Below are 13,038 nucleotides of genomic sequence, written 5' to 3'. Positions count from 1 at the left end.
TTCGAGATCCAAGCATTCAAGTAAGAGACATCAAAGATCCCTTTCCTCGTCGTCGTCTTCTGTTTCTCCGGAAAGAGTCACCTGCCCCACAAAACATAGCTCTAAGGCTGAGTGGGAGGAATTCTGTAAAAGGATGCTTAGCGTCTTTGAGAAAGCGGCCTCGACCCCCTCGAAGACAGCTGAGGGTGATACCCTGGGTGAAAGACCCGAAAAATCTAAACGCCGCGAGTCGTTGCACCCGGCGAAAGAAACTACTCGAGAGCGTCACGAACCCGCAAGCAAAGGCACTGTGCCGTCAACGCCATCGTCTAAGGTCCCTAAATCCCTAAAAAGCAAAGTAGAAATTACAAAAATGCACAAAAGTCATTTGTTAAACATAGGTCCGAACTGGGTCAACAAATTGATCAAAATCTGTGGAAATAAGAGCATGATGAATACAATGACTTTTGTGCATTTTTGTAATTTCTACTTTGCTTTTTCAGATGCAATTTGTATTTAACTGAACATGCTTTAAAGTGGCACACTTAGTATAAGTCGTTGGTCTGTTAGGGACCTAATGTACACAATATGATAGCTACACGTTTCTCAATTTGAGTTAAGCATATACACATCCGTGTAAACCCCAGGAACTCTCATCCATTGGTTCCCACCGGACCCAGTATAAATAATAAAGCGATCGCTGTTTGGTATACAGAATAGATACCAGAGTGCACCATTCAGAACGTTTCCCATACGCGATTCTTTCGGAACATGCATACAGAACTATTTCCATACGCGATTCATTTGGAACTAGCATTGGTTCCTTTAAGTCCCCGCAGGCATGAGATTCAATTTACGCGTAGGCATCCTCCAAGTGTCAGTCACCATGGAGACATCCCCGCCCAGAGCTTGCGCCCGGGGGTGGGGCGCGAGGCGTACGTGCTCCAGACGGACCACGACGCCTCGCACCATCTCCATGGTAACATTTAAAACGAAAGTAATTCCACCGCGAGCGCGTTAGAAGCAGCTCTCCCGGCAAACACGTCCTGCAAGCTGCTCGGTAAGCACTGATACATCCAGCGGCATATATGCTCAACCCTCGAAAGTTCGCGAGGGTGACTCATAGTTACATTTAATTCTTTTCTTGTAGATCTACCCGTTGTGCAACCGCACAACTTTACGATCCAAGCGTTTTTTGGCATGACTAAGGTATGGCTTGCCTTTATGGCTGATACATAGACAGGACATGCACAATCACTACAGTTAACTAATTGGAATGCTTTTTTGTTTCATTCTCTTCACAAACTATCAAAACGGATGTGGTTCACGGATCGGTATGTGCTTTTGTAAATATTTTTGATAATGACTGCTATGTGTGTATTGTGATGCATTCTGTGAACGTTGTTACTATAACAGTCATGCGATATCATTTTTTGCTATAATACCGCCCTGATGAAGGTTTTATCCGAAATGCATTGGCACCAGAGTATTATGGGCAATCTTAGATGAACACTCATTGTGTGATTTACGAAGACAAACTTTACTAGTAGACACTTCAGGAATGTGCATTAAACATTTCCTGCTATGAAATTTACGACTTTCTGAATTTCTTTTGATCAACATTGTGATATATTCTGTAGTAGACTAAGTATTAGCAACCTAATTGGGGCTAACTGTGAAGCTGATAATGACGGACAACACAGTGGCCATGCACTACCTCAACAAAAGAGGAGGCGTAGGATCACTGCCTCTGTGCAGAGAGGCGATGCAGCTCTGGTTTTGGGCAATCCAAGAAGGAATCTCTCTATCGGCAGTTCACTTAGCCAGAGAGAAAAACTTGACAGCAGACGCTCTGAGCAGGCAGAGTACAGTCTCCCACGAGTGGGAACTAGCTCAGGAAGTCCTTCAACAGATCTTCACCCTTTGGGGAACCCCTCAAGTGGATCTGTTCGCCACCAGTATCAACAGGAAGTGCAGTCAGTTTTGTTCAAGGGAATTTCCCCCCGAGAGGAGCTCTAGGGGACGCGTTCGTAGTGGACTGGGAGTTTCCACTTCTGTACGCGTTTCCTCCAGTCCCTGTCATTCCTCAAATGATCAGGAGGTTGAGAAGGTTCCGGAAAGCCATGATCCTAATTGCCCCGGATTGGGTCAGGAGAACGCGGTACCCGGACCTTCTGGACATGTCCATCTGCCCTCCAATTCGTCTTCCACTCAAGGAGACTCTTCTCTCGCAGAAGGGAGGTCAGGTTCTCCATCCAGACATCAGAACCCTCAACCTTCACGCTTGGTATCTGAAAGGTTGAGATACAAGGATTGGGACCTCCCAGATGACGTCCTGGAGGTGTTGCTTTCGGCAAGAAGGCCAGCAACAAAGACTTTATACCGCTGCCGTTGGAACAAATTTTGCAGCTGGTGTAGAGAAAAGAATATCGACCCCTTTTCATGTGGTACACCAATGGTGTTATCTTTTCTTCTCTATTTGGCAAATTCGGGCCTTCAGGTTGGCACCATCAAGGGCTATCTCGCAGCGCTATCGATCTTCAAGCGCACTGCAGAGAAACCATCATATTACAAGTTACCCTTAGTAATACAATTTCTGAAGGGATTAACCAATGTCTATCCTCCAAGACCATTCCAAGTTCCCTTATGGGATTTAAATTTAGTCTTAAATTTCCTGATGGGTACTCCTTTTGAACCACTCCACTCTTGTTCACTAAGGTTTCTCACCCTTAAAACCGTCTTATTAGTGGCATTGACATCTGCTAGGAGGGTGAGCAAATTACAAGCTCTATCTTGTAAACCCCCTCATACAATTTCTCATAAAGACAAGTGAAGCCTAATTTTCTCCCAAAGGTGGTTTCTGAATTCCACATCACTCAGAAGATTACCTTACCTTCATTTTATCCCCCTCCCCATCATTTTATCCCCCTCCCCATCCGGGGAAAGAGGAAGAAAGGCTGCATAGGCTGGACCCAAGGCGAGCTTTGAGTTTTTACATCAGCAGACTTGCTAGTATTAGGCAAGCAGACCAACTGTTCGTAGGTTACTCATGGCACAAATTGGGATTACCGATAACAAAACAGACCATTTCCAGATGGATTATTTTAGCCATTCTGGAATGTTACAAACTGGCAGGGAAAGAGCATCCTCAAAATCCTAGGGCTCATTCAACCAGGGGTATCGCAGCCTCTTCGGCCCTCCAAAGAGGGGTACCAATTCGAGACATATGTGCGGCTGCCACATGGTCGTCCGCACATACCTTCACAAGATTTTACAACCTGGATTCCTCCTCTAGCCAAGAGACTAGATTTGGCAAAGCTGTGTTGCACTCTGTGCACTCTTGAAGGGAAACATGGCAATTTTACTCCCACCTCCAGTTACACACCACTACTATGGGAGTCTATCAAGATGAGGAATACGTCGGAGGACACAATCCCTTCGAAGAACAAGTTACTTCTTACCTGGTAATGTTCTTTCGATGGGATGTTCCTCCGACGTATTCCTTATCGCCCCTCCCATCCATCCCCTCAGTAAAACTTCCCTTGTGGTTACAGCCTACGCTCCTTCTGGGTCACTAACCAATTCATGTAAAACAACTGTTAACGTCAAAACGGAACTGAGCAATGGACGCTGCGCAAGTCTATTTATATGCATGATGATGTCAGCGCCGATACGGTGGCTGTCGAGGGACATCGGCTCAAGGGACATCGACGCGCAGTGCCCTCTACTGAAAAGAAAATTCCGAGGCCAGCAAGCTGGAGATGATCTATCAAGATAAGGAATACGTCGGAGGAACATCCCATCGAAAGAAGGTTACCAAGTAAGAAGTAACCTGTTCTTTTATAGATACTAAGCAAAAAGCTACATGTTCAGAGATGTAAATACAGATTTAGCATGAACTAAAAGCAGTTCCTGGGTAACAGACATCACTCAGTAAGCAAGTGTTTACAGTGTGCAGTTCAAGGAGCTAATACATAGTGTTGTACAATTCTGATTTCCACAGGAGATGCAAACTGTTTTGTCTTATTGCTTCTTTATGCACATTTCCAAACCTACAGGGTTAATTTCACCTTGATGCGTTTGTTTAGTACCAGTGATTCAGGGGTGTCCAAAGCAGCTGTGGGTGTCAAATGTAACCAGGCTCTTGTATTCTGCATGCAAGTGGTAAATATCTTCCATCAATTTTGATCCCTGAATTCTCGTAACGGACCGCAATTGTATTGCAGGCCTTTGAGAGAGACTGTAACTTGCAGCTAAGTATCAATTGTGTTGTATGACCAGATACCATCATTCAACTATAAGGTTTTCTTTTACGGTAGCACATGTCACTTTTTTTTTTTTTTTTTAAGAGGGTCTTAACTGTTAGTGGCTTAACACATGTCAGCATGATGTACATTGAGCATCAAATGGTTTCTTTTGACTAATTATAGAAACCTTGTTTTTGCAGGAATTGGCTCTCCGCAGCCAGTTGCCAACAATGGAACAAGATGGTGGTCCTCAAAATCCGGTCTCCTCACCTGGGATGTCGCAGGAATTGAGGACAATGACGACAAACAGTTCTGATCCCTTTCTTAACAGGTGTGTTTAAAATAATTGCACTGCTATGAAAACTTGCCCTAATCAAATCTTATATAGAAGAGCATTTGGAAGTTTGTCCGTTTTTTTACTATGTTTTAGTGTATTTGCCCAACAATTGTGGTGACTGGCACCTTTCTGGAAGCGTTTTTGTAATAAAATGTTTTACATACTTACTGTAGGATTTACCAATCAAAAACTAAAAAAATGTTTGCAAGCTTTTATTAATTGAGGCCGTTTTCAGTTTGTGATTTGTCTTTGATCCCTAAGAGGAAGCATAACCCCATTCACCACCAAGTATGCAAAGTGAAAGGTTACATTTTAGCATACTTTCTTCCATTTGCAAACCTTGGAATGCCACTGTTATGATTCTAAAATCTGACCTGGTGGACAGATTGTCGGAGGGAATGGGCCGGACCAAGACGGAGCAGAGCGCCGTTCTGTCCCCCAGACCCAGAGACTCCCAGACGTGACTCTCGCAGATCCTGTGTCTCTCAAGTAGACCACTTTCAGAAGTCTCGGCATCAAGCACTGTCTTCTGAAAGCAGTCTGCTCATTGTAGCTCATGTTGCTCCCTCTGCACAACCATTTCTTCAACGCGCATTCAGAACACTCACTACTGGAGATGGCATACAGAAACTGCCAAAGCCTCACATACAGTTTAGTGTGCTGTTCAAACTGGTATATATGTCCTGCAATTTACAGACATCTCTTTATTAGGGTGAATATTATGACTAATCAAAACAGAAGTGTCCATTATTCGTTTAAAAGGTTTTCTTATTGAATCACTATAAGACATGTTTAACATTTAAAATTGTGGACATTTTGTTCCCATAATGCTCTTTGCTTGGATTGGTTTCTATGTAGAGCTACTGTGCTGTGCAACCTGGCCGGTGGCTATGCTCTTTGACCCCGCCCCCTTCTTCCCAAAGCCCTGACCCTCCTAAGTATTGACGGTTCCCCCAATAAATGTTTTCCAATTCCAGCACTGAGCCAAACTCAATCAAGCGCAGCTTGGAGAGTGGTCAAGGCTCAGTCTCAGGAGAGGTGAGTGGGGTCATGGGTCCACAATGAGTCCACTCAGTGAAATAGGCAATGATTACACTAAGTAGGTCCATAAATACTCTATATTGTAGGCCCACAATCAAGCAGGTAATATCACACAGCCCTCTAAATATAAAACATATTTCTGAGGCTTGTGGATCTGCTTAGAATTGCATGCTTTGCATAGGCCGACATCCAGTGGTAGGCATGGAGTATTGCACATGTTGTTTTAGAAGTTCGAAAAGGGACGTCGACTGGGCGTGTTTGTAAAATCCCTAGTGTGACATCTACTGTACCCATGATCCCTCACGCGTCTGGGTCCCTCAGATAATCTTTCTGCCATTGTGGATGGAAGTGTTACGTGGAGTCTGTAGCGCTGCTACTTTTTCATAGTTATTAACTTAACTTTCATTTCTTTCGACAGTCACTGTTCGACGCACATCTTGACTAACAACTTGAAGACCGAATGATCAACTAGAGACTGCCGAATCTGACAGGCGATCCGGTGACAGGCTTTGGCCTACACCAGGCTTCAGCCTGGCACTAGGGAGAGTGGGGAGAATGATTTCTTTACCTTTATCAGGGAATGCATACCTCACTACCTATATAAACTGCCCATGTTTAGCTGCCTTTATAATAATCATTCACCATGGAGAGAACTCCTTTTAAATTCTGTCCAAGCTGTAAAAGAAAATATCCGTAAAAGGACACCCACCGAGTGTGCAACCACTGCCTTCCCCGAGACCACACAGATGGCCATTGCGTGTCTTGCAAATTATTTAGGCCCAAACCCCTAAAAGAACGATGCACTATGTTGGGGAGAAATTCTCCAAGATGTGCTAATTTCCTTCTACCTTGGAGACCCCCAGCTCTTTTGCTGGACTTCAGGACTTTTAATTCTAACCTGGAGTGAGTAAGCCCTTTTTCTCTCTCTCTCTCTCATGTATTTTTTTAAATGTATTCTTTGTGTTTCTTTTAACTTTGGAGTCTGACAAACTCCATAGGCATCATCATTTACATTGTGACACACAGCACCTTCATTGCATTGGCACAGGTAAGTCTTAGATTTCCCAAAGGTTTAAATACCTTCTCTGGGATTAACTACTGTTTCCCAGAACAGTAAAGTGAAATTGACTTTACTTATATTTATAACTTTCTAGACCCAGCACACACGATCTTACTGTAGGGACTGAAGGGGTTACTTAGTAACACATTTGTCTAGTTTCTCATGTAACATTTTTATGTTACCCTTTCTACAATTAATGGCTGGTGGCAGTGGTTTACTTTTTACTACCATTGTGTTTTTACCGCGGGCTGCGTTCGCAGCCACAGTAAGGCACCAATGGGTACCCATTTCGTTAAAATGGCCCGGCATTCTTTTTTCGGCATTTCTTGTTGGAAAGGTCCTTCTTGAGATTTACTCTGTGCGCCAAACCCGGTTTGGTCCCTTTGTTCTTTTGTCTTTGGTGGGATTCACGAGTGAAGCCCGCCTCAGGCTCCAGTATGTCTGGCAGCGGCAAGAAGCGAGGGAGGTGCCTGAAACACTCTGCTGAATCCCCTTGGTTACAGGAATGCACCCAAAGGTGATTGGCTGGCTGGCTGTACGGCAAGGACAGCCACCCTGCTGTGTGATTGACAGCTAGGCTGGAATGAATGGGAGAAACTTACAAAAAAGGCAAGGCTTTTTGGCTTGGAAGGCAGAGTTGACCACTGGACGAAGGTATCCAAAGAAGAACTTGGAAGAGACGCCTGCTGCAACTCCTGGAATGTTGGTTTGCCCGGTGAAGCCCTGCTGCTGTGCTGAAGCTCTGAATTTGTCGACTGGAGAAGCCCTGCAAGGGCGACTTCTCCCTTTTTGAGTTGGTGGAACCAATCCACTCCAAATTAAGCCCGTCTGGACATCCTCTCAAAGCTGGTTGTATTTCCACTCCAGTTGCTGCTGGAACCGAAGAGCCAGGGAGAGAAACACCAGATTGTGTGCGTTGCTTTTAAGGCTGACCCGAGCGCTAGGAAGATCCTCTGGACTTCCTGGTGCAGGACTGACCAAGCCTGAGCCACCTCAACAGAGTGCTGGACCCCAGAAGCAAGGAAAGTCTGAAGTGGTATCCGAGAACCGCAGTGTTGCTATTTGCTGTCAGACATGAGGAGCTGAAACGCAGAAGGACCGCTGAATTGAAGTTTGCCCATTGCTGCCGCTGACCTTCCCATTGCAGAGCAGGAGTCACCAGACGTCCTCCCAACGACTGAGGCTCAGGAACAACACGATCCGCAGAGCTATACAGGAGCAGAAGCCAGCTGGAACCATTTCTTCTAACCAGAGTGTCGGAAATGTGCCAATTCCTCCCACCTTAGAGACCTCCAGCTCTTTTGCTGGACTTTGGGACTTTGAACTTTTCAATTCAATGTTTTTTCTGTTTGTTTCTTTTGGTTATGGAGTCTAACAAACTCCATAGGCATCATCTTTTACAATTGTCACAAAGCACCTTCAGTGCAGTGACACAGGGAAGTCTTCCAGATTTCCCACGGTTTAAATACCTTCTGTGGGATTAACTACTGTTTCCCAGAGCAGTAAAATGAAATTGACTTTACTTAGCATTGTAATTTTCTAGACCCAGCACACACTATTTTACAATAGAGTGCTGAAGGGGTTACCCTTGGCTGCTGTCAGTGGTTTCATTTTGGACTACCGTGGTTTGCATTTACCGCGAACGTTAGCGGCTCTGGTAAAGCAACCTTGGGTACCATCTTTTTCAAAATGGCACAGAGCCATCTTTGATAGAAGGGTCCCCGGTCTTCTTTTTTTGCTATGTCTTTGTGGAAAGGTCCTTCTAGAGAGTTTCTTTGCGCGCCAAACCAGGTTAGGTCTTTGTTCATTTCGCCTTTGGCGGGGTTCCTGAGTAAAACCCGCCTCGGTCTCCCGAGTGTCTGGGGTAGGCAGGAAGTGAGCGAGGTGCCCGAAACCCCCTGTGCTTAGTCTCCTAGGAGACCTAAATGCACTCTGGTGATTGGCTGGCTGACTGTCCGGCAAGGACAAACCACCCTGCTGGGTGAGCGACAGCTAGGCTGGAATGAATGGGAGAGAACTGAATAAAAGGCAAGTCTTTTGGCTTGGAAGGCAGAGTCGACCACTGGAAGAAGAGCTTGAAGAGGACGCCTGCTGCAACTCCTGGACCATTGGTTTGCCCGGTCAAGCCCTGCTGCAGTGCCAACTGTTAGGGAGAATTCTCATAAATGTGCCAATTTCTCCCACCTTAGAGCACTCCAGCTCTTTTGCTAAACTTTGGGACTTTCAACTTTTCAAATCAATGTGTTTTCTGTGTTGTTTCCTTTGATTATGGAGTCTAACTAACTCCATAGCGATCATCTTTTTCATTTGTCACACAGCACCCTCAGTGCAGTGACGCAGGGGAGCCTTTCAGGTTTCCCAAGTTTAACTACCTTATCTGGGATAAACTACTGTTTCCCAGAACAGTGGAATAAAATTGACTTCACTTAGTCCTGTAGATTTCTAGACCCAGTGCAACCTATCTTCCTATAGAGTGCTGGAGGAGTTACCTAGTATCCCGTGTCTAGATACTCATGTAACAGTCAATTGTTACCCTTTCCTCTCAGAATGGCTGGTGGCAGTGGTTTTACAATGAACTACTGAGATTTTTCCCGACCGCAAACTATTCGTAGCTCCGGTAACGTTAAATCGCAGGAGCCCTGTTTTTCAAGATGGCGCCCAGCCATCGTTGATAAAATGGTTCCCGGTCTTCTTTTTTTTGCCATGTCTTTGTGGAAAGGTCCTGCTAGAGTTTTTTTCTGTGGGCCAAATCAGGTTTGGTCTCTTTGTTCATTTGCCTTTGGTGGCCTTCAGGAGTGAAACCCACCTCTGGCTCCAGCGTGTCTGGGGCAGGCAGGAAGTGTGGGAGGTGCCCGAAACTCCATGTGCTTAGTCTCCTAGGAGACCTAAATGCACTCTGTGATGATTGGCTGGCTGACTGGCCGGCAAGGACAGCCACCGTGGATCAGGGTGGAGTCTGAGCAGTGCTGCTCCTTGACCTGTCCGCCGCGTTTGACACGGTGGACCATTCCACCCTGATCTCCAGTCTCTCTTCGGCCGGTCTATCCGGACAGGTACTGAGATGGTTCATGTAATTTCTATCTGATCACTCTCAATCTGTTTACCCCCCTTTCAGTCCAAACCGATGGTGCTTGACTGCGGTGTCCCTCAGGGGTCTGCTCTCTCTCCGATACTAGTCAATGTCTAGATTCGCCCTCTCCTGTCCCTCATTTGCTCTCATAGCTTTCACTATTGTTCTTATGCAGATGATACTTGCTGCGTTTATATCTTGCCCGCCCTGACACAGCCGCCCGCCTCAGGAAGTGTCTTGAAGATCTGAGGCGTGGATGACCGCAAACTGGCTTAAACTTAATGGAAGCAAAACGGAGGTACTGGTTGTGGTCACCAAGACCCCCCCTTCAGTTCTGGAAGAATGATTTCTGGCCCTCCTCCCTGGGCCCTTTTCCTCTCCCGTCTCCCTCAGTCCGGAACCTGAGGGTGCAAATTACTTCTTCCCTGTCGATGAATGAGCAGGTTGCTGCTGTTTGTAAAGGTGGTCACTTCAAACTTCGCATCCTGCGCAAGGTGCCCCCCTACATCCAGGAAAAATGTCAGTCACCTGTTGTAGCTGCTCTTGTGCTGAGTGCAGTAGACTACTGCAACTCATTATACCTAGCCCAGCCGCGGTTCCTTATAAAATGCCTTCAACTTCAACCCTCGTATTGGGCACACATGACCCCCTTACTCAGACAACTCCACTGGCATCCAGTGGAGCAGCGGGTCTTGTTAAAGTCACTCTGTCTTGTCCATTGTGCCTGTTGGAATGGATTGTGTCCTCCCACGTATTCCTCATCTTAGATATATCCTTACCTTCAGCTTTGCTGCTTTGGAAATCTTTTCTCTCTCCACTAGAGGGCGCTCCCCTCGAGGCAGCGACGTCTATGTCCCTCGGCAGCATCCGTCGAGCACCGACGTCATCCGTTGTATAAATGCCTCGAGCGTGCCAGTTGGCTTCAGTTCCGTTTTTCTGTTAGCTTCGCTTCGGATCGAGATAAAACGGTGCTTCAGTTATAACGAATTATGTCGTCTTCTTCGAACCGGTCCACACCGAAAACTGGTTTTAAGAAATGCCAAAGGTGTGGGAGCAAAATGCCGCTGACCGACCCTCATTGAAATTGCCTCTGGTGCCTCGGTCCCGATCATCGAATTGATGACTGCGGTTCCTGTCAGTCAATGACCCACAAGGCCTTAAAAGAAAGAAGAGGAAAACTGGCGGTGGGGGAGGAATCCTCAAGGTTTTCTTCGAGAGGGAAGAAAGGCTGAGTCTTCGACAAAACGCCATAAAAAATCCAGGTCTCGGAGTAGATCAAGAAAGTCCTCTTCTTCTTCCCCCAAAAAAGCAAAGAAAAGACGACACCGGTCTGACTCTTACTCTTCCTCAACTACATCTGAGGAAGTTATTACATGTCCAACAAAGCATGACTCCCCTAAAAAGTGGGAAGCGGTTAAAGCATTGATGATGAAAATGTTTGAGAATGCGGCCCAGACCCCCTCAAAAATGTCTGAAGACCATGCCTCAATGCACAAAAAAAGTGACGGGGGAAGGTCTAAGATGAGGAAATCCGACAAGAAATTGGCAAGGGTATCTTCCAGGGAATCTTCCCAAACACCTAAAAAGAAAAGCCTTCCAGTGCATAAACAGGCGGCAGACCTTAAGAAAAAGACGTTAGATTTCGATACGTCATCGAAGTCCTCGACGAAAACATGTCCGAAGCCTCCATCGAAGGCTGACGAGCATAAGGGGTCGACGACGCAACTGAAGAAAGTTACATCGAGTACACAATCGACGGCATAGAAGACTCCTTTGACGGCGTTGATGGTCTCGACAACCCCTTCGACATTCATAGTTCCTTTGAAGTCACAACATAGAGGGTAATAGCTACTACTTTGACGCCATTGACGCTTCTGTCGACGTTGACACCCGTTACAATGGTGAAATTAACACCAATGTTAAAACCTATACCCGAAAAGGTGTTTCACCCAGAAAGTAGACCTGATTTTTTCCAAACCATGTCATCTATATAAGGAGGAATGTCGTCAGGAAATGAGGAGGAAGAAGATGAACAAGAGGTTTCACCTGCAGTGGTAAAATATGGTCCAAGACAAGTCCCTGAGGAATTAATTAATTCTCAATCTAAAATGCAGGGCCTCTGAGTGTTTACAATCTGCAAGTGGACTAGATACTTCCCCGGAATACGAGTTTGAAAAACCTGACCCAGCAGAATATGCTGATTTAGGTTATAGAATATTAATGAATAGAGTTACAGAATTTATGGGATGGGGTAGAAATTCACCTGTATACCAGGATGATGACATGACTGATAACCTATCAGGAGGTCCTCAGCCAGACCCCATACTTCCTTTTCATATTGCCTTCCAAAGGAGAGTTAATACTGCTTGGGAAAGACCTGAAACTATTGCAGCAGTAAATAAGAAATATGTTGCAAAATATAGACCCTGTAATTCCGACCCAGAATACTTAAGTAAGCACCCATCTCCAGAAAGTCTGGTAGTTCAAGCAGCTACATCAACTAGAAACGCTGCATACCTTACAATTCCCCCTGATAGGGATGATAAAAAGATTGATGCATGGTCTAAAAAGATATTTACATCAGGGAGCATGGCTCTAAAATGCACACATGTATCTTGCACTCTGGCGAGATTTACATATACACTGTGGGACTGCATGTCAGCGGCAGCTCAACACATCCAAGAAGGAGAGGAACGTGATGGGTTCCTATCCATAGTAAAGGATGGCAAGGAGGCTTCGGGGGAATACCTTCAAGCAGGTTTGGACACAGCTGACAGTATCAGTAGGTCCATGGCATCTAGCGCAGTGCTACGCAGATTTGCATGGCTAAGAAATTCAGGTTTTGCACCGGATGTACAATCTAGACTTCTTAATATGCCATTTGACTGCTTGAGGTTGTTTGGCAGCAAAGCAGATGAAAGTTTAGAAAAGCTGCAGACCTCCAAGGCAGAGGCAAAATCACTCAGTGCCGCTATAAGGCAACCTCAACAACGCCCCTACACAGACTCATCTTCCTGGAGGGGTCGATACTTTCGTTTTTACTCCTCATTTGGGAGAGGAAGGGGACAGGCCAGTCAAAGAGGACAAAAGAGATTTCTTCGGGGGCGAGGAAGAGGTGCTAGATCTGCCCCAGCAGCAGCATCTGTCGCTTCAGCTGCTGCTGCAGCTGCCGCAAAACCACTATGAGGTTTTGATCCACAAGATCCCAGTGGGAGGAAGAATCTCACAGCATCTGCAGGAATGGTGGGGCATTACCTCAGATGCTTGGGCTCTGGAAACAGTATCCCGAGGTAACTGCCTTCCT

The 13,038-nt window shown here is 45.8% G+C and overlaps 1 protein-coding gene across 2 annotated transcripts in view; it reads left to right on the top strand.

The window, feature by feature from the left end:
• Positions 1–13,038, top strand: part of YAP1 (Yes1 associated transcriptional regulator) — a 538,742-nt gene that overhangs the window by 427,069 nt on the left and 98,635 nt on the right. For both annotated transcript variants that reach the window (XM_069639074.1, XM_069639075.1), the window contains exon 6: positions 4,427–4,557. In XM_069639074.1, coding sequence (XP_069495175.1) covers positions 4,427–4,557 — 131 coding nt within the window. The remainder of the gene's footprint in view (positions 1–4,426; positions 4,558–13,038) is intronic.

The sequence above is a fragment of the Ambystoma mexicanum genome, chromosome 7q, assembly GCF_040938575.1.
Source record: "Ambystoma mexicanum isolate Mex_15411 chromosome 7q, UKY_AmexF1_1, whole genome shotgun sequence".
Taxonomy (NCBI): domain Eukaryota; kingdom Metazoa; phylum Chordata; class Amphibia; order Caudata; family Ambystomatidae; genus Ambystoma; species Ambystoma mexicanum.
Note: the sequence above shows the minus strand (reverse complement) of the source record. Positions and strands in the feature narration are given on the sequence as shown.